Genomic DNA, 21,484 nt, shown 5'->3' on the forward strand with positions numbered 1-21,484 from the left:
CGATAAAATTCTTTAAAATATTATCTCATATAAATTTTTATTACTTGGCTGATACCGGATCACCACCCAGGACGTGCACGTGATGCATTACAATAAACTATTAAACAAAAAATATGTACATATATAGTTATCTTATCACTCATTTAAAATGTAGCTCTCAAATATAATATTATATATCTATAGAATGTCATTCATCTATTTAGATTCATGTCCAAGCGATAAAGTTAATTAATCGTAAGATATGACAGAGTTTGTATAAATATAACGCAAAAGTGATAAGAAGCTCATTGAACATTAATTCATTCTGTGTGTGTTTTCTTTGCGTTGATTATCCTCGATTTATATCTCTTTTTCGAGAGAAACAGTAGAATGGTATTCCAATGAGATAACGATTAATAAAGGAAAGTAACGATGTTCAGGTAAGATACGAGTGAAATATAGAGCAAAGTGTAGTTAATCTTCTTTCTGCAGTTCGCAACCGCAATGCGCGTACAACGTGCACGTGTGTAAACGAAAGGCAGGATACGGCATTAACTGCCGCGGCGTCAGCAGCGGCAGTTAAGGTACATACGACGTTATCGCGATGTGCGTCGATCCTCACACGAAACGAAACCCACAGTTGGCATATCGCGCGAACTACCGAGAACTGAGGGAGACTGGATTGGGCCCGAAGGATGCTGATCGAGAGGATGAGGGAAGAAGTAGCGGGGATCGCGATAGGGTCGGACGCTCTCCGTGACAAATGTCTCTCGCAATCAGTATACGTACACCACGTCAGTTATCGCATTATTGTTTATCGGTAACTAGTATAGCGATTCATGCAGAAAAAAGATTTTTTATCTCAAATCACGATCAATATTTCTCGATGTGTATATTGTGTAATTTGACGCGATAATGTATACCGATTACGACATTGATATATTACGTTGCATCTTATCTTTTTCCCAGTGCTTTTTTATTCCTGAGCAAAGTCGTCTGGGATCTATGTCAATCGTTTGGTTTCGCTGAGCACATTTGCGGATATCCTTGCGCGAGAAATTTGTCGCCTATTTTCTCATTTGCGTGATAACGGCAAAATCCGTCCAACTCCGCTATCAGATATCTGCAATTAAATGATTCGATTAATATTTTACTTTTTTTTATAATAAAAGAATTACTCATTTTACTTGAATAACAAATTGATATCCGCTTCAATTTTTACAGCTCAGAAACGAAAACCTTATAAAATTTTTTTACGACGTTGGTCTATGGTTGTATTATCGCACGTTGTGCACGTCGTCCATTTATACGAGCTGATAAAATGTTCTTCCGCTCTATTCCAAATCAATGATATGGCCGTTTGAAGTTGCGTTGTTTTTATTCATAATTACATGGGTCATCGATAACGCACACGCCAGTTCAATGACAGACACTTCTTTTTATATGGATATGTCATGAACGCGGGATGCAAGTCCAACTAATTATATACAGTGAATTTATTTATTTATTTATTTATTTATATATAAATAAATAAATAAATAAAACGTCACAGTTGGTGTATTTATTAACACCAACTATTCTACAAAATGATCCTCCGTGGTATTTGTCTGTTGTTAAATACGCTATGTTAATTTTCTGCATTACAACTGGCACTTTTGAATTATTGTTAATTACTAGCTTCGATTATTAGGACTGCGTGTCTTTGGCGTGTCGGTTTTAGAAAAATACTCAATTTTTGATTCTCTAAGGTCTAAAATGCAAGAATGACGACGATTGAGCCGCGAGCACTAGAGCGGTTTCCCGGATGCTCTTTCTCTGTCAAAAATTGATTATTTTTGTATATACAATATCACTATTCATTGTTATCTATATCTATAAGTGTCTGTATATAATTATAATATATCGGCAAGCGTCCGGAAAAAACGTAATCACAAAATACACGCTTATATCTCTATGAGCTAATAATGCTGTATCAATTTAATGTGATTATACATGGTGGTTAGGTTTCTTTTTCTTTTTTTTTTTTCCTCTCTTTCTTTTTGTCTTTGCAATACAAACTACTTATTGTTTACGTACTGAATGTTGCGTGTGTACTTGCTTTTTTTTCTCAGGGCCTGTAATGATTTCTATTACGCTTTCTGTGACGTTTAGCGCGTGTGCGAATGTATACGGAAGCACGGACTAATTGTATCTACGTTACATAAACTACCTAACTAATTAACTAACTTAATCTTCCTTCCTAGAACTACTCAGACTTCTGTTTAACATTTACCTCATATATCTCACTTATAAGAATAACGTCATGATCGTATTTGTAATATCGACTACAGCGCCTACACGTCTTGCTTATTGATAATTAATACTGCTAGACGACTAGACTTGTTTCATATAATATTCGATCTTATCCGCTCTTAAAGTTATTATCTAATTTGACACATAATTTTCGTATACAGTCTTAACATTTATGATGATGTTTGTATTGTGCTAAAAATATGTCACAGACTACAAAACTTTTTCTTCTTCCTCTTCTTCTTCTTCTTCTTCTTTTTTTTTTTTTTTTTTTCCGTAAAATTTTCTCTTTTCACTTTTTGGTCATATGTTCCGTACAAACTTCCCTGTGGAATATCTGCTTGATTGCTGTGAGTAAAATAATGTTTTTCTTTAGAATATTCGTCACTGTTTGAATAATCTGCTACAATCGTATATAATCTGCTCATAGATTAATATTCTTATTACACGGTAAGTTGTAAATTTCATAACCAGGATAAATAGATACCAATATAATTATCACAGAGTTGTCGAGATAATGTTATATAGTGTAAAATAGAATTAGTTTTATAACACGTTTTCCTACACATGTAAACTTTCTTGGAAATACCTCCTCGTCCGCAAACCTTAATTATTACTAATTATCCTAATGTTTTAACGTTAGGAAAATAAAAAATAAATTGGCAGTGTAAACGTTATTATCACAAAAAATTAATTGTGCTAACGCAACGAAATCTGTTAAGATTTAAATGACATCCTTGTAATAACAAAATTACTGAAAAATTATATTCTTTAAAACATTTAATAATTATTATTACGCTAAATAAGATGTATAAATTGCATCATTATTATTATTATTATTATTATTATTATAGAAAATAAAACTAAGAGTATTAACACTTGAAATCTGGCTATGAAATTTCAAACTTACTTTGCTACGCTGTAGGAAAGCTTCAACGCTAAGCTTACTAACGATTAATGGAAGTTCATCAATATCTCATATTAACGAACATTTCTATCAGACGGTAGAAAGACATACGTATTCAATAAATAACTAACAAAATATGCAATACCAACAACAACGTACTTAATGCTAAATGTATATAAATAATTTAAGAATAAAACATACAAAATTGCTCGTACCTTAGCACCGTTAATCTCTGGAAATAAATTTAATATACGACAGATATTAATACACGATCAATATACGATCACCTCGGCAGAGTATTCATCCGAAATTCTAAGACCAGTCCTCGTACTGACTGCCCATGGTTCATCTCATTAAATCCGCCGCTCTCTGTCGATCTCGATGGACTTCCCGGGGATGCATTCTCTTACGATGTGAAAAACAGTTGCCGGAGCTCGCAAAAGCTTTCGGACAGTAAGGACACTGATAAGGCCTCGCACCCGTGTGCTGATTTATGTGGAATTTTAAATCCTGATTTCGCTTGAACGTCTTATCACAAAGCGGGCATGCGTGCGGTCTCAAGTCTGAATGTGTTATACTGTGGGCGCGTAACGTCGAATTCGTTGGATATACTCTCCCACACACGTTACAAGGAAACTGTACGCCGCCGTGATACTCCTTGTGTCTGAATAGATTCGACTGAGTTTTGAAACTGTAAGGAATTATATTTTTCTTTAATATTAATTAAATATTTTGTCAAGACAATGGTATGAGTAATATTTCTTACACTCTATCAGACAGGCGAAAGTTAAGTTATTGAATATTTTACTCAAATGTTTATAACGCAAATAAATATTAAATAATTACAAAATTTATTATAAGAATGCAAACGTACATTCTTCCACATATGTCGCAGCCATACTTTCCTTTAGGCCTGTGAGTTTCTAAATGCACTTTTAAATTTCCCTTTGTAGAAATCTTTTTACTGCAGATTGGACAGATGAAGTTGCTGGACGAATTATTATCACTATTCGTGTGAAGCACGCCATTTGTGGAATAAACGTGTTGAGATTGTAAAATAGGCTTTCCGTCAAATTTTCTCTCTTTGGGTAAATGTGACCACAAATGATTTTGCAAGCCAATTTGCGATATAAAAGATCGGGTACATATCGTACATTCGTGTGGTTTCGGTGGTGCATGAAATAAGTTTTTCCTACTGTCCTCTGGCGATTTAGATTCATATTTGTCTTTCTTTTCTTCGTCGTCGTCGTCGTCTTCTTCTTCTTCTTCTTCTTCTTCATCTTCTTCCACTCGAGTATTTCTAAACAAACGAATAGTTAAAGCCAGCACGCTCGGACATCGATACAATATTTACCACTAAGAGTACAACGATTCCTACTTGTTTGTTAAAGATAATGGCTCTGGCGTATGCGTCCTCGTTATTTCTTCCTCATTGTCTGAGGAATCTGAAGCTTCTGACCCAGACTGTTCCATCCCGCACTGTAAAAATAGCATTGGGTCCACTTTTACCTCCATTTCCTCCATGCTCGGAGTGCAACGTTTGTCTTCTTGAGAATTTGATTCCTGTGGTCCCATTGGCTCGTCTTCGGTTAAAATTTCTATTGCACCCTACGGGCGACCGTGACGATACATTATACACTACAGATAAAAATATAATATATCTAAAAAAAAACTATCTCTAAAGAAGTACCTACTATGCATACCTTTGTCAATATCGAATGTAACAGCCCTCGGTTTTCCGCTTTCTTTGCAGGGTCTTTAATATTCTGTATCTTTATATCATCTTGTACAGGATTTGTATTGTCAATGTTATCATAAAGCAGCGATCTCAACTTCTCTTGGGTACGATATGCCATCATTGCGAAACGATGGACCCCCTCCAATCTCTTGATGCACGTAGAACAGACCATCTTCGAAAACTTGTCCTCCAACGACACCTGTAAAGCATTTACACAAATCAACATCCTGCACATCTCTAATTTTGTAAAAATAATTTTATTCTATACATCGACAAATATCAATTCGACGCAAAGTGACGAATGTCATTTCCAGATGACCGACGTCCCGCAATTAACGTCAATTGCAGAACTAAGCGTAGCGTTATCATTTCGTCACTATCATCCCTCGAATTCTTCCTCCATCATCCAGCAATTAACCTAACTTTCGCGGGCACCGATGACGTTGCCGAAATGCAGAAGAAAACATTTCCATTATCTCGAAAGCAAGTCTCGCTCCGAAATTTCTCGTCTTCTTTCTTACTTTTCTTCCTTCGCGGCGATCGCGATGGTCGACCGACGCAATTCATCGCGCGCGTCATTTCCCCGTGCCATCCGCGCCTCCCTCATTTCCGATTGTATTTATAGATGTAGTCGGCTTATATATAGCGGGGATACACACACACACACACACACACACGTGCAGCGAGCACGGTATACTTATCGCAATCAATAAAATGCTAATTTTTAACACTTTTGCAGCCCCGCACAAAATGGTCGCGCTTGGCCGACGTACCCCCTTCCCCGCAGCTCCGCGCGAGTCATCCTCGCATGCAGCCACGCTCCCTTAAATCGTCACGTCGTGTCGCACGCGACACGTTTCCCGAACGCGAGAGACACGTCGTGACATTTCGCGGTTCATTGCGGAGCAGATTAATTTTTCGGCCGGCGGCTTTAAGGCGTAACCCGTTCGCGAAAATGTCGCAGTTATATTTATAGAACGAACAAGTCGATTCGTTCCCGCGAACTCGTCGTTGTTTCTCGATGAACAGAGGGTCCACGAACGATCGCGAGATTGCGATCCAGTTTGGCGTTAATTTTTTTTTTTTTTTTTTTGTTTTGTTTTTTTTATTGATCACGATCGTTTCCCCGAGGCCGATTCCAAAAATCGGCAACGTTTGGCGAACGGCGGCGATACAGTTTCATAATTCCGCCGGAAACATGACCGGCACGTGATCACTGCGCAAAAGGGTACGAATTTTGAAAGAAAAAAAAAGGCAGAGCGAGCGAGCGAGCGAGCGAGCGAGCAGAAGAGAGAAAAAAAAAAAAAAAAAAAGAGGGGGAGAGGAAAAAAAAGCAGAACCGGCTCGCCGCGCAAAGTGTACGCGCGAAAACGCGCTCGCGTCACCTTCTTTTTCTTTTTTTTTTTTCTCACTCACCAGAATGTGCAGATATTTCCGTATTTTGGTCTGTAGATAATGACGCCGGCCGTCTTCGGCGAAAATGTGCATCCCGTCGTCATCGGTGGCGATGTCAGCTGCACAAATCCGGCAATGCGCCGCGAACCGGTCCGCCTGCCGATCGCGCTGCTCGGAATCGCGTGCCGCCGTGCTCATTTTTCAAAAAGAGAACGGTGAGAGCGACCGAGGGTGGCGAGGAGGAAGAACGGTAAAAGGGAATAAAAAAAAAGAAAGCACGGAGTGTCGGGAGAGATGAAAAGAGAGGAGGGGATAATTTTTCTTCTCGTTCCACCGCTGGAAGACTTGGTGCTCGGCGGGTGATCCTTGGCGGGTCGTCGAGTTAACGGGGTGAGCACGCACGCGGGTTTTCACGTCGCGAAGATCGGACCTCTTTTCTTTTCCTTTCTTTCTTCTCAACCGGAGAAAAAAAAACGGACGGCGACCTTAGCGGGGCGAAGCGCCGAATCACCGAGTCGGCCCGCGACGCGACGTCTTCACGTAGCCAAGCAACGACGTTGGAGCATCCTCGGTCGCGAGGAGCGGCGGCGACGGCGGCGGCGGCGACGACGACAACGACGACGACGACGACGACGACGGCGGCGGCGGCGGCGGCGGCGGCGACGACGACGATGCGCTCGCGAGAAGAAGCCGCGGGTCTCTCCCGACGGCAGCGGCGGGCCGAAAGCGGGCGACGGCTTGATTATTCTATAACGATTTTCCCTCTTTTTTTGCTCCGCCGTATACTTTATGAGTGGAGCCGCGGATTGGGCGAGATTATAAGCCGCGCGGCACGGCGCGACGCGACGCGAGTCGTCGTGCCCGTGTGCTCTTTATAAAAACAGACGCGCGCTCGCCTCGCGGGTAGTCGTCGGGCGTCGGCGTGCGTCCGTCCCCCGTCCGTCGCCCCCGCGCCCCTCCGCGGCCGCTCCGCGGGTGCTCAATACAAAATATATAATAGCATTCGTCGATTTGAAAAACATATGTATATAACCAATTGTTTTATTTATGGATTCCGCCGGCGCCTCGCGGCGCGGCGCGGCGCGGCGAGGCGCGGCGCGCGGCGCCGCGCGCGCGTCCCACGTATTCGCCGCCGTCCCCGCCGTTCGCGAAAATCGTATATTACATCGATGCGACGAACGACGTCGCGCAAAGAATAAAACGCGCATCGGCGTCGCGACCCTCTCTTAATTGGTCCGCCATCTTGCTCAGTACTCACGCAGCCTCGATTACGACCCTCGCCGATTTTCTTCTTCAATCTCAAAAGGCCGCCGCGCGGCCGCCACGTGCATTCCGTCGCCGATGTCCATCGCTCATTCGCTCTCGCCGCGTGCCGTTGTACCGCCGTGCCGTCGGCAATCCGTCGTTGCCCGCGATTTCCCGCCATTTCCCTCGCCAGGCGCCGCGACGCGACGCGCGCGCCGCGGAAAATAGTCCGCCACTCGACAACGCGGACGCCCCCTTCCCTTCCCTTCCCTTCCGCTCGCCATCTCACTCCTCGTCACCTCCCCCCGCGAGACGAAGCGGGGAGCCGGCGCTACGCTCCACGTCCCCATTTAAAAAAATCAATACTTAATAATTAGCAATTAATACGCCCGCCGAGGGTACGTGTGTGTGCGCTCGCGATTACCCCGCTTCTCTCTCGCCGCTCCGCGAAACGCCCCGGCTGCCCTGCTATTCCTCCCCTCCCTCCCCCCGAACCCTTAATCACGCCGGGCTCGTTATAATGACACGATCATTATTTCGTTAATTATTCGTATCGACGTTTGTTCCTCGCCCCTTTTTGTTCCCGGCGCAGCGGGATGATTTTCGCTGGAGCGCGGAATCGACAGGTAGAAAAAGGCACAGCTTCTCCCGCTCCCGCTCCCCCTCCCCCTTCCCTCCTCGGACCTCGCGCAACGAATTCGCACATTTCGGAATGAATTCGGGGAAGGGGGCGGGAGGAGAAACGTAATTATCGCGACGCGTAACTGACAATGACTATGACGATGACGATGACGCCTCCGATCGGCGATGACGTCTTATCTCGTCGACATTTTCGACACAATCGTAATTAGCACGGGTGTCCTAATACATTGATTTAACGTCGGTAAAGCAAATGGAACGAATAATATATTACGTCCATGATTGTAAACGTATAATTAACATTTCGATAAAGATGTACGAAAGGGAAAAAATTGCCTCTAGCTGGCTTCTCTCGCGGCATATGGTTGCAAGAATAATTGATGAAAAATTAAATAAACGTTCGAGTGAACGTTGAAAGATATACTTTGTTATTAAAGCTAATTATCTTAACAATTTAGCGTTACTATTATAAAATGGACATTATTATCTTTGTGCAGAATTTAGATTTCCGATATTTGTTCCCTCGCACCGTTTTCGTCAGTCTCGCATAAATAGCGCGCAAGAAAAGCAAATGCCAATAACGAAGAGAAACATAACCTTTAATAATCTTCTTCCGGAATAAAAATAATACAATTAAACTTATTTTCTATTTTATCGCAAGAGGAAATAATTAAAGATTATGTTTTGACATCCGACGAGTCACGGAAAAAAAAAAAAAAAAAAAAACTAATTACATTAATTACTAAATGTGATTTCTAAGCAACATAAAGTTGAGGTAAAGAAACGTCAATAAGTTATATTTATTATGTTGTTCTTTTAACTCGAACAAATTAAAAAGAAAGTCAAGTTGTATCGAACGTTTGTTTTCTTTTATATCGCGTATTTTTTAAACCAACTCTCAACACTTTGCCTTATTTTGAATGGGCAAGAATAATTTAAATTCTGCCGGCAATTCGTCCTCTGAATACAAGCGATCTGAAAAATATACTCGTCGTATCCTACAATTAGCATGAATTTGGACTCTGAGAGTCTCCACGTAATTCGTCCCATATGCACGACGTGTAAAGTCTGCCAAGTTGAATTGTATCTGATTCCACCCATCGTCCAGTCTCATTGGCATGGTACATATAAACGGTTTCACTCTTGTTGTCGATTGATAATTGCTAGCGCGAAATCTACGACGTACATTTTTGTCGTCAATTATCTGCAATAATATAAATTTTTTTTTTTTTTTAAAGATGACAAAAAAAATGTTTCTTTAATAAATTAGCATAATAATAATAATGATAATAATAATAATAAACTCTTACCTGAACCTCGAATGTAAAGTACTTTTTCAAATTCTTGATAATCATTACCAGAAAGGGTAACTTGATACCCAAAGTCTTTCTTGGGTCAGCGGGACACGTAATATACGTTGTGCTAACATTGCTGCCTAGTATCTCCAAAACGAGACTCTGGATGTCGTTGTCGGTGATCCTCTTGATATGTCCGTTTCTTACCTTCTTATCCCAGATTTGTAATGGTTTGCTGCCAATGCTGTACAAGATGGATAGGAAACCACTTTGGAAGGTGTTCTTGAACATTTTTAGCCGTTAATTTTTTTGGGTTGTATATTCGAAAATGTGACCCCGTCACTTTTATTTTTCCGTCAAACCTGTAACACACAAATTAAATGATAAATTTGGTCCCTAACGCCGACGAGCAACACCGAGGAATCGACGGATCTAACCTTGTTCCATCTTTTTGGTCTTTCTATTTGGAAGTTAGGAGAACTATGTAACATGGTGCAACATCAGGGCGCGTCAAGTGTAATTTTAACGTTTTACGTAAAACGTTCTTACATATTCTCTTCAAACGTGAATGTTTTACTAACGAAATCAAGATCAAAGTCTAAGTGGGAGGCGCTAAAGTGATTTACCCCAAAGTTGGATAAAAGTAGAATAAAGGTTTGCGCCAGGCACAATCGAGTAACCACTTGGGAAAATTTAGAATTGCAAATAGTGCACGTCCGACGGGATTACAAACGAGAATCAGCTGCCAATGTCGTTCTTAAATTTAAGACACATTCGACTTTAGTTCCCGGTCCACGTGCGAAGCTGCAATGATAAAAAAAAAAAACATCACCATCGAACGTAAATCGAGTCGCGAGAAGCTGAAGGGACGGCGGAGAGCAGCATCTCGCGGCGAAACAAGGAACTGCAACTCTCTAAGGATTCTCATTTACGCGCGTCTCCCTGTTTTCCCTTTCCTGACGGCAACACCCGTAAATGAATTTTTGTCACGGAAAAAAAGAACCATCACTTTTGCTACTTGGAAAATGAGAAGTTCCTCGAGTTCGTCGCCACGAGGTGGGGTCGACGCATCTCGCAGGAATTTGGCAAATAAACTAAAATACATTTAATGAAAACTTAAGTCTTGAGGCGAGGTAAAAATGAGGTGAGGTTTGGGTATTCGTGTGCCACCTTGTCATGCGTATATTTGAAACGCACAGTAAAAAGGCCATATACATGTACGTGAAACCTTTCTACGATCTTCATCAACGTCAAATACAAACTGATGCGGATAGAGGAAAGCAGTAGATTCCTATACGTCGTACAATTCACTTACGAAAATGCAATTAGAGCTTCATCGAGGGCAAATGACACGTCTACTCGCGCTCGAGAGGGGCAGGCGATCATTCTCTCGACGGAGGTTGCCGAGGATTCGCATTTACGTGATTGTTTCATACAGCGTATGCGTTATAAATAACGTACGAAGACATTGTTTCACTTAAAAATCGTAATTCTAACATAATTGTATAATATAATATAATATAATATAATATAATATTACGACGTGTCGCATCCGGGACGTTTTCGTCCCGTCAACTAATTGAAAAACTGCAAGTAGTTGGTATATTTTACAAAAGCTTTACGTAATAATAACGTCGTAATTTAGTGAAACAGCAGCGGTCGTTCTAATACTAAACGAAAGTAAGCAAACGTGGCGCGTTTGTATAAATGTATGATTAAAAAAACGGTACGATAAAACGATATTTAAAACGAATGGTGGATTACGCATTAAATTATTTCACAATCTCTTCTTCCTGACAATATCGACGCATCAGCCTCCCGGTTTCTTCGACACTTTGCACAGATCAAGCAGAACGCGATGCGTTAGCTTTTCTCTCCTCAAAGTGTCCAAGGACTTCGTTTCCGGTATCTCGGTAAATTGATACGTTATATTCGCTTATCTATTCGTTAATATTAATTATACGATATTACAGTTCATAGCATGAAATTGTTTTCCTCTTCCTCTTACAGGGTATAATACGATGTAAATGATTCAAGTCGCATCTTCATCTTATTCGGCTCTTGAAAAACTATATGTATGTAATGGAATCTACTACCGTGTCTCATAATACTGAATGCCACACGAACAAGAAAGGCCCACTTATGATAAGCGATCGATATCAGGCAAAACAAAACCCACCTAGTCTCGAAGATTCAATAAATAATTTTTCTTCCCCAGCAAATATCTCAAACAAATCTCGATTTAACCGACAGATCCAGCTCCGCGAACATTTGTTACAAATTTTTCAATGTACCGAGTATCGGGCATTATGAATAAACTGCATACGATTTTAATCAACAAGTACAGTTTATTAACCGCTATATACAGTCGCAGTTAATGTAAACTGTTTAATTTCTTGTTCAGAAAATCGCAATGTAATATACGAGAGCAATGAATAGAAGATAGCAAGTCGCTTGGTTGAGAACGCCGGTACAAAGCTCTGTGTCGTTACACCGCCGTATCAATAAAAGGCAACGTTCGTTATAGTTTGCACGAAGCACATAGAACTTAAGTTCGAGAAGTAAAAGTTACGTGAATATTTGTACAAACAAAGTTTGTACCGTTTCTCAATGTTTATCTTCATTCATTATTACATCTCCTCCACTTTAGTATTCCTACTAGAGCTCGGAATATCCGGGGTATCCGGATACCCACTCGCCCGTCCGTTACCTGGGGCTAAACCAGTCTCGCGAATACTTGTATGTTCCGATATCCGTACGTGGATACTCGTATCGTAATACAGATACCTTCGAATTACGTAATAATAATAATTACATCGTGGGTAACGAGTGAGCGGACGGGGATCCGTTTACTTTGCTATTCGGTTCCTTTTCCGAGCTCTAATTTTTCTTTTTCAATGCAATAATACAAAATTCACCGTTGCGTCACGATTATTTCCCAGCAAAATTTAAACAATTTCATAATAGTCTTGATGCAACAGCACAAATTTTGTACATTACCTTTTTATTCATCAAAATTTCCGACAACTTATCATTACTGTCTATCCGCGTGAATGATAGGTGTATGGAAATTTCTATTCCCTTCGCTTCTCAACCAGACAAAATTCGCTTATTTCGTGATGATATTTCTATATATCGAGATTACAACAATTTTGTAATGGTCTTGACGCAACGAAAAACATTTTTTTTTTTTTTCTTCTTTTTTTTAATTACTATTCTCTTTTTGTTGCGATTTATATTAATCGAAATTTCCTATATACAACGTATCATTACTTTTTCATTCGAACGATAGATGTACGGAAATTTCTATTCCCATCATCACTTCTTAATATTTTACGATACATGAATATGTGACCCCAGATTGCTTCTGGCCCCCGTAGAAAAGCAAATTGGGGCATACGGACAGTGTATTTCGCATTATCTATGTTTTATCAATTTAAAGCTACTTAATTCCTCACACAATTGTTTTAATCAATGTATATCTCCAGCGCACGCAGCCATAGCTTACTCTGGAAAAATACGTGATTTTGTGTATAATTTTTACATGCGACTCATAACAGAAAGTTAACTCGCTTCTTCTTTTTCTTTTTTTTCTATGTACGATAATGAAAACTATACACACAAAAAATATCAAGTGATCAATTTCAAACAGCCAAAGATTTAAAACAAAAAGAAAAAAAAAAAAACCATATTATGATTATTAACATATTACGTAACAAGACAAAAGTTTTTATTTAAGATAATATGTAAATTTAATTGAAAAGTTAAGAGATGGTCGCATTTCATCTCCAGGTCAGGTGTGACTTTATTTAATGTTTCCCTACAAGTGTTCATTATATATTATAGACTGATCCTAACTGGAGAATGACCGTTTTGAATCATTTGTAGATACGTATATTGCTATTGTGATCCTGCCAATGAAAATGTTGCAATAAATATAGCAGTTATATCTGTCACTGCTAGGATCGCAATGACGATCAAACACCAATATTGTTCCTTGCAATTTTATAGCACTATTAATTTTGCTATAATACACAAATCGTTCAATGATACCCTATTACAATTCATAACAACAGATTTCCAATAGTCACAGAAACGTGTCGTTGTTTACTGTGACTAATCAGACGTGTTCATTAAACGAAAGAGTTCTTACACAATTATTAAATGCATATCGCTTATTGATGCTTGAACGTTATTATTTCAATGTAATTAGGACACTGCAAAAGATCCAAAGATGTCATATTAACGTATGCAAAAAATTATTTTTAATTAAATTTATATAAATTTATTCAAGTAGAAGAATATCGATTTTGATGCATCTTAGTAATTACTATAATAGCAGTTTAGCAATATAAATAATAAATACAAAATGAAAATATTTAGAGCATGCATAACGCTTTCATAAATTCTTGGTAACCGCGTTTGTAATGGACAAATATATTTTTACAATCATAGGTAATCTCAAATTATTATACAAGAGTTTTTACCTAAATATATATATATATACATGTAAAGAGAATAAAGAAATCAGATTTTCAAAAATTCAGATTTACGATGGAAAAATAAGATTTTATCAAAAATAATGTACCGTCTCAAAAATATGAAAATTATCAATTAATAAACAATCTTATCTAACCATATCAATTTCGAAAAGAATTTTATGACAATGAAATTAATTTACCTTTCTTTTGCAGTGTTCTAAGAATAAATGTAACTCAATATTATATATGCCTTAAGTGTTATTCAGTTACTTATCGATAGTTCCATCCATAATGTTATTTTTAACTTGAATGCTAATATGTATTCCATCACCAGATGCATTTTTATCCTTCTTCACTTGTCCTGTATTCGAGGCATTATCAAGTCCCAATTTACTAAGTGTACGAAGCGCCCTTAGAGCCGCTTGATTGCGACTCGCGGTTATTGTCGCTCCATTCCCGTGACAAACTTGCGGTGGATCAGTGCTTAACGACACAAGTGACAAGTATTCCTTATTTATAGACACTCCCTAAACAATAAAGAATAATAGTTTAATTCCAGTTTAAATAATTAAAATTATTGTAATATTCTTTTAATAACTGTAGATGAAGCAAATTACCTTCGGGAAATCACTAAATTCTACGCTGAAATTAAATAATTGAGATAAATAATGCAATTGATCCTTGGGTGAAACCCCAGCTGTATTCTGCTGCTGCTGTTCGCGCAATTCTTCAGCGACTATTTGTACGCTGGGTCCATTCCCCAGTTTAGATTCTTGACCTCCGTCCACCAATAAAAGACCAGGTACTAATTGGCGGCCTATGGTACCTAAGAACGATCAAAATTTTTTATCTGTCGAACTTAGCTATCGTCAATATTTTTTTCTTACCTCCTACCGAGTGAGGCTGAGTGTCGTTTATTTGTTCATCCTCAAGAAATGTAACTTTTCTAGGCTTTGATTCTGTATTATCGCTGTCTCCCGTCTTTATGGACGGTTTTGCAGGCTGCGGTGACGGTTTACTGTATCCCAATTGTGCCAAGAGAGCCTCAGCCGCTGCTCTTTTAGCCAATTTCTTGTTAGGTCCGATTCCTTGAGCGGAATGTTGGCCCATGATTACCTCCATAACAAATTCTCTGCGTCTTGGGGCGCCTTTCTCATCTATTAGATTGTAAATTGGTTCTCTCTCACGTTTTGCTTGTTGAATCTGAACTAGTCGAGAAACTGGGTTAACTTCCTCTGCAGCTTCATTTTCCGCACGAGGTTCCTGATAAACTTTAATTAAATTACGAGATTTCTTCTTTGTTGCTGGTGGTTTACGTTTTACTCGCACTGATCGGTTCTGTATGGTAGCCGGTAATGGAGGAAGACGCTTTAATTCGTCCAACATCAACTCGGCGGCGCGTTTCTTCGATACCTAAAAAATATAAACAATATAAACGTAAGCAATTGCTTTTTTTTTTTTCTCTCTTTCTTTTTTACATAGAGAAATGTTAAAATAAGATTACTTTTTTCGAGGATCCTTCTCCTACAGTAACCTTTTCGCCGACAGTACATTTTGTCATAAAAGTTCTTATATGAGGTTTACCGCTTTCAGATACGACTTCAAAACTGACTGGCAAACCACGTTTTAGTGCGGTCTCATGAACAAGAGATACAGGACTTTTCAATTCCGCGTTTGGATCATCAATGCCACTCAGGGAGCCGTTTTCGGTGGCATTATTAACATTTCCTATTTCTTCTGGTAATGGCAACTGACGTAATTGTTCCAAGGCTCTGCTAGCTGCATCATGACGTGCTGCTTGACCCGTTAAACCTCTACCCGTAAATTCACGTTCGCCAACCTTCAAAGTGACGAGATACAATCCTTGAAGGTCCGCGTGAACTCCACGATTGTATGCTAGTCGCGGATTATACATTCGTGGAAAACTACCAAATCCATGAGGCATAAATTGATGTTGCAACGCAGCTGGAGGAGCTTGTCGGAACGTATAAACAGTTGGTTCACCTCGTTTCATTGCTAACGCGTTCAATTCGACAGTGGGTGGCAAATGTCCTGTAACAAAAAACAATACGCTTAGACGAATACTTAAAAAAAATAAAAAAAAAAAAAAAATTCTGATAAAAAAAATAAAATTAAAGGTTTCTATACATTATTTTTTATATATAAAATTCACCCTACGAAATTACCAGAACCTGTAGGACATTTGCCCAGATGGCCGATTCTCATAGCCTTGGTAGGTTTAGGTGGAGGTTGACGGTACCAAGTTTTCGTCAATGCTTCAGTGGCTGCACTATGCTGAGCCTTTTTTATACTAGGACCTTCGGCGACATATTCTTCTTCTCCCAGTTTTAACGTCACTGTAAATCTTTTTTTGTGCGCTGGTCCTTGTTCGTTGGTCAGTCTATATTGATGCTGAATCCTATTGAATCTCGCCAATTCATTTAACAAGCACATGGGTGTTTTTTCTTTCATGTTTGCCAAAGCTGGATTAGTTGCGTTGGCATGATTCTGACCAGATCCATTGTCGTCTCTTGACTCTCCATTAGCATCGTTCGATAACACTTTCGATTGCTCCACATTTGATTGCTGTGACACATGTTGAGCCTGCTGCTGAGATTGTGATTGTTGTACTTGTTGCGTCGGCTGTTGTTGAGGTGGCTGATTTTGCTGATTATTAGGTTGTTGTTGAGGCTGCTGCTGATGTGAATACTGAGGCTGTTGTACATTTTGAAGAGTCACAGAAACTGTATTTGCTTGGTCCTTCATGCTAACGCTAACCATGGTATCTAAAAACAAATATTCTGCATCAATTTTCATATAGATAATCAAAAATAAAAATCAAAGTTTTTATTATATATCGATACTTACTGCTTGTATTGTGCGTATTCATACCCATCAACATCGGTTGCCTTGGATTTCCATGCGGTGGGCCAGGATGCTGCATGTGATGGATATGCTGTTGATGAGGGGGCATGGACAGTATTTGTTGATGTGGATTCCGATGCGGGAGCAAATGCTGAGGCTGATGTAGCTGGGGCATGTTAGCCTGCTGCATAGGCCGCATTGGTCCTGCCATTCTGCAGTCATTTTTTTTTTTTATTTATTGCATTCAGTCTTTGCATTAGACAAATGCCTTGTATTTATATTAACTTGTCGCAAGTTTACAGACATGCAAAAATAAGAATTGATTAGAACATTAACCTATTGTGATCACGAAGTTGATTTTGCATTGCGTGATGTTGGTGCCGTAACATCTTATGAAAATCTACACAGACAAACCTGCAAAACGAAAGAACAAAGTCATTCAATCCCATTTTAACTAATTCAAAACGATTGAGTTACGTATCATCTTTACATTCGTTTTACGTATAATTATTCAAAAGATAAAAATCTTGGCATCAATTTTGAGCACAAAATACATTTGTTTTACCCTCGCTCGTCACGATAAGCTGCAGCTTAGCGATCGGCAGACTACGAATCTTTCCTGCCAATTTAGCTAATCAGAAAAGGAAGAGGTAATAAAAAAAAAGAAAAAAAAAAAAAAGAAAATACTTGGCGATTATCAATAAATAAGTGGTCCAGTCTACCACTCGTGCCGTTGGATGACCTCGCCGGTTAATAAAGAAAGACACGGCTCCGGGAAACACAATTTACTCCAAAATGTAACGTCGCGCGTCCACGAGGTATTCCCCTCCACCCGTTCCTCTTTCCACGTGGAAACAAACGCAGGCTTCGAGGAGGGCGGGCATGGCAATCTGCGGGCGTGAACGCGATCCGGTCGGTCGCGACGGTAGCAGGACAATACGATATAACCTTTTTGCGGGAAAAGCAAGCCGGTAGAACGGGTGGTGGTTTATTTACGCGGGACGCGATCACGTCGTCGCGGCCGCGCGTAATTTCGTACGCGCGATGCGTGTTTCGGGGGTTTGCGGAGGAGCGAGCGACGTCGATGCCTCGTCCCATATCTATAAATAAAATGCCGTCTCACCGACCGAATGGGCTTGGTCCGGCGGGCGGCTTGTACGTGCAAACGGAGCCACGCCGCGCGCGCGGCGCGCACTCCCTTTTTGCTCTCACTTCTCCGACACTTACCCGGTCACGTTCGTTCTATTTCGCGGAAATTTTGGGCGCGTCGCACACTACGGGGAAATTTCCGGCGAAACAGATCCGCTCAGACGCAAACCAACACCGCCAGGCCCTCAGCACGGCTATTGGCAAACAGTAAAGAAAAGTACTCGGTGGACTAAAATGCGGCCATTTTGATGTGGAGCTAGCGGCGGCACGGTGACGTCATCGCGCTCCCGCACGTCCCGGTGGACGTGCTCCGGCGGGAGGGAAATGACGAACGCGACAATTAAGATCTTACCGTTACTCTTCGTCTCGTTTTTTTCTTCCCCTTCATTTTTCGAAGATAACTTATCTCGAAACGAATAAGGAACATCAGCGATTAAATATCGCAACGTGCTTCGTGATTTTTCAGATTTTGTTTTTCAATCTTTAAACTAAAAGAGAACAGCATCCGCTCGTTTACACTCATGAGAGCGTATACAATTTAAATGCGGTACAAAAATTATATAAACGGTCTCGGCGAGAAATAATAATTGTCTCAGTTTATTTGAAATACAATCATGTATGTATGTATATATATGCAAACTTTTAAATTAAAATTATCTTTGCAATTTACATTTTTAATCTGCAGGTTTTATTTTCGAGTCACGTTACAAACAAATTATTAAGACGTACGTTATAATTATAATACCTTTTATATATATATATATATATATATATATATTTTTTTTTTTTTTTTTTTTTTTTTTATGATCTGACTGTATATAGTCTTTTAATTATTTTGATTTTTCTTTCAACAAAAATCCGTTTGTTTAAATAAAGTTTATATTTAAAAGATTAAATTTATAGCCATTCTGTATGTTTCACCAATTTGATCGGAGATGGTGGCTCATTATTTTTAACAATCCAATATGATCCATTTTCACCTTTCTGAATCGCCGTAACCGTGGCTTGTCCCACATGTGTGGCTCTGCAATAAATATATTATTGAACAGACTTTTGTACGAGAAATTCTTATCGTGTCACGTATACTTACGATTGATGATTCCAATTGTTAAACAAGTTTTCGTCAAGAATATCGAAAGATTCGTTTAATTGAGCAACAGAAGTCATTAACGTTGTTGTGAAACTAGGACACATTGTTAGAATCCGAACTCCGGTTTTGTCATAAAATTTCTGAAAAAAAGACGTAATATTTTACCCTCATCGTAAATGATTTTGACGTATAGAAAGATAATATAAATACTAAAAAATAACATCTTTAAAAAAGATTCCTTGGAATATATCTCACTGTTTGAACCAGGGCTGGTTTAACCAGATCTTAAGTACTTTTAATTATTACCTCAAGGCAAGAACTAAATCCGATAACAGCATGTTTAGAAGAACAGTATACCGGCATTAAAAAAAAAGGTCCAAGACCAGACAAAGATGATATATTTACTATGGTACCTCCTTTACCATTTTTATGTTTACCCATGTAATCTAAGCCAAGCATCGAACCACGAATTAGCGCTACCTATAAAAATAAAAAGATTGTAAAATAATTTATTTATAAAAATATTCTTTTTTTTCCTTATTAAAAAATTATATTTTATTAAGAGAAAAGAAAAGAAAGTTCAAAGTTTCAATACTCACGACATTAATTGCAAACGTTTGTTCAGGATTGTTGTCTTTACATATTCCAGCGTTATTAATAAGTATATCAAGACCATTAAAAACATTAACAATATCTTTAAAGGTTTCTGATAATTAAAACAACGACTTATATTATATAATACTTCAATTAAATATTTTAATTTAATAAAAATGTACCCATTAGAGTAAAATAGAATAAATGCCGTAATCGTTGGTAATAAATTCTGTAATTAAAAATATTTAAGAGATCCTGCATTTACCTTTGTAGCTTTCTGCGTTTGTTATATCTGTTGGAAAGAAGACGACACGGTCTTTTCCAAATTTTTCTTGCAAAGTTACTGTCGCGTTGTAACAGCGCTCTAGTGGCAAATCGATTATGGCAACTTTCTAGAATCACAAAAGAGTAAAAATGTAAAATATTTCTCTGGATTTCTCAAATTTAATTTCAAGTGTTAAATACCTTTGCACCTTTGTGCAATAAATCTTCTGTAATGGCGTAGCCAATGCCAGATCCGCCGCCAGTGACGATTGCCGTTTTATTCTTCACGTTGTCCATTATCGTTGACGTTAACGATTGATATTGTGGTAAGAAAGCTCAAGTTTCAAAATTCCTTGTGTACGAAATAGAGTTCGAGGATGTACGTACGTATACAGCTTTTGAATGACAACAATCAGACTCGCGCTTAAATAAATTGTATAAAGAACGTTAAACAACATATCTAACTTTTAAATCAGCTATTTCCATACTTATCGCTAAAACTTTTATAATAATTATCAGTTGTATTTAAATGAGTGTTCTAGTTAAAAAATTTAACAGCTGGAATGCAAATAGCGTGAAATAGAGAAAAAAAAAAAAAAAATTTACAAGTTATCTTTAGTAATCGCAATGTATATCGCGCTAAGATATATCACAACTGTTAGTTGTGCATGTCAATTGTAATTTAAAATTTGTATTTCTTTAGTATATATGTATATTGCAATAAATTATTTTCGCCAAGAGATTAAAGCTAATATATACACTATACTAATATATAATTATATTCACGATTTATTTCATGTATTATTAATTTTATCTTAGTATTAAAAATGTGATTCATATACGTACGTACTGCATTCGTATAAGTTTTTTGGCGAAAGTTATTAAACGTAAAATAGTTTCCTTTAACTTTAACTTAACGACCTAACCTAGAAAAAACAATAAAGACATTTTAGATGGTCGAGAAATTTTAAGTAAATGATAAATTCGTTAGTAACGAGGTTTCTCGGCGCGGAGACTTCGAAAACGCTCGAGAAATATCAGAAGATTAGAAAGAGTAAATTGGTAGCACGGCGGAGGTGCCGAGCTTTCGCGCTGAAAAACTTTGGGATCGACAAATTCGTCATTTCGTATGTTAAGTCCATACACCGAAGAGCAGACGTAGCGTTTTTTGCAACGACAGCGGCTAGCGTACGTAATCCTAGGCGGCAGAGCCAAGAGATGAGAGGAGATGAGAGGAGAGAACGGGGAAAAATCAGTCTTCGGCAAACCGGCCGGCGCGGTATATACGTATGTATGTACGTAATTCTAAGCGGCAGAGGCAAGGGTTGAGAGAACGGGGGGAAAAATCAGTCTTCGGCAAACCGGCCGGCGCGGTATAAAATACATGCGGCACATATGTAACTCGACGCACACGACGCTAAAGTCGCGTTCTGCTAGCTGCCGTCGCCTCAGCAAATGCCATGCCATATCTGCTTTTCAGTGTAAAATCAAATAATTATTTTAATTTCGAGAAAGTCCATTACGTAAGCGGCACTATCGCCGATGACAAATCGA

General features: G+C 38.9%; 4 protein-coding genes across 15 annotated transcripts; all 4 read right to left on the reverse strand.

Annotated features, from left to right (window-relative positions):
* Positions 1–925: 925 nt before the first annotated feature.
* On the reverse strand, positions 926–7,749 carry LOC139109040 (zinc finger protein 771). 7 transcript variants are annotated; one of them, XR_011546777.1, is made up of 6 exons: positions 6,330–6,862; positions 4,879–5,112; positions 4,554–4,783; positions 4,050–4,475; positions 3,463–3,866; positions 926–1,102 (listed from the first exon to the last, which is right to left on the reverse strand). XR_011546777.1 is itself a non-coding variant. In XM_070667837.1 (5 exons), exons 1-5 carry the CDS (start codon positions 7,732–7,734, stop codon positions 3,521–3,523), a joined length of 1,404 nt encoding a protein of 467 aa, XP_070523938.1. In that variant the 5' UTR covers positions 7,735–7,749; the 3' UTR covers positions 1,339–3,520. The 7 variants fall into 7 exon arrangements, 4 of the variants coding, with proteins under 4 accessions (XP_070523938.1, XP_070523937.1, XP_070523940.1 ...); XR_011546778.1 differs by lacking the exon at positions 926–1,102 and adding an exon at positions 1,339–2,616; XR_011546776.1 differs by lacking the exon at positions 926–1,102 and adding an exon at positions 1,339–2,616 and having other exon boundaries at positions 3,391–3,866; positions 6,330–6,861.
* Positions 7,750–8,770: 1,021 nt separating this feature from the next.
* Bug22 (cilia- and flagella-associated protein 20) lies at positions 8,771–10,433 on the reverse strand. The gene is made up of 3 exons (XM_070667850.1): positions 9,925–10,433; positions 9,503–9,849; positions 8,771–9,396 (listed from the first exon to the last, which is right to left on the reverse strand). Exons 2-3 carry the CDS (start codon positions 9,776–9,778, stop codon positions 9,091–9,093), a joined length of 582 nt encoding a protein of 193 aa, XP_070523951.1. The 5' UTR covers positions 9,779–9,849; positions 9,925–10,433; the 3' UTR covers positions 8,771–9,090.
* Positions 10,434–10,645: 212 nt separating this feature from the next.
* Stau (double-stranded RNA-binding protein Staufen) lies at positions 10,646–18,238 on the reverse strand. 5 transcript variants are annotated; one of them, XM_070667827.1, is made up of 8 exons: positions 18,061–18,238; positions 17,170–17,247; positions 16,837–17,045; positions 16,155–16,754; positions 15,473–16,020; positions 14,856–15,381; positions 14,586–14,794; positions 10,646–14,495 (listed from the first exon to the last, which is right to left on the reverse strand). In XM_070667827.1, exons 2-8 carry the CDS (start codon positions 17,220–17,222, stop codon positions 14,235–14,237), a joined length of 2,406 nt encoding a protein of 801 aa, XP_070523928.1. In that variant the 5' UTR covers positions 17,223–17,247; positions 18,061–18,238; the 3' UTR covers positions 10,646–14,234. The 5 variants fall into 5 exon arrangements, with proteins under 5 accessions (XP_070523928.1, XP_070523925.1, XP_070523929.1 ...); XM_070667824.1 differs by having other exon boundaries at positions 16,155–16,769; XM_070667828.1 differs by lacking the exon at positions 18,061–18,238 and adding an exon at positions 17,556–17,814 and having other exon boundaries at positions 16,155–16,769.
* A 307-nt stretch (positions 18,239–18,545) lies between these two features.
* Positions 18,546–21,080, reverse strand: LOC139109047 (15-hydroxyprostaglandin dehydrogenase [NAD(+)]-like). 2 transcript variants are annotated; one of them, XM_070667848.1, is made up of 7 exons: positions 20,781–21,080; positions 20,132–20,353; positions 19,932–20,058; positions 19,672–19,778; positions 19,379–19,552; positions 19,073–19,212; positions 18,546–19,006 (listed from the first exon to the last, which is right to left on the reverse strand). In XM_070667848.1, exons 2-7 carry the CDS (start codon positions 20,225–20,227, stop codon positions 18,880–18,882), a joined length of 771 nt encoding a protein of 256 aa, XP_070523949.1. In that variant the 5' UTR covers positions 20,228–20,353; positions 20,781–21,080; the 3' UTR covers positions 18,546–18,879. The 2 variants fall into 2 exon arrangements, with proteins under 2 accessions (XP_070523949.1, XP_070523948.1); XM_070667847.1 differs by having other exon boundaries at positions 20,777–21,080.
* Positions 21,081–21,484: the final 404 nt, after the last annotated feature.

The sequence above is a fragment of the Cardiocondyla obscurior genome, linkage group LG16 (assembly GCF_019399895.1).
Source record: "Cardiocondyla obscurior isolate alpha-2009 linkage group LG16, Cobs3.1, whole genome shotgun sequence".
Taxonomy (NCBI): Eukaryota; Metazoa; Arthropoda; class Insecta; order Hymenoptera; family Formicidae; genus Cardiocondyla; species Cardiocondyla obscurior.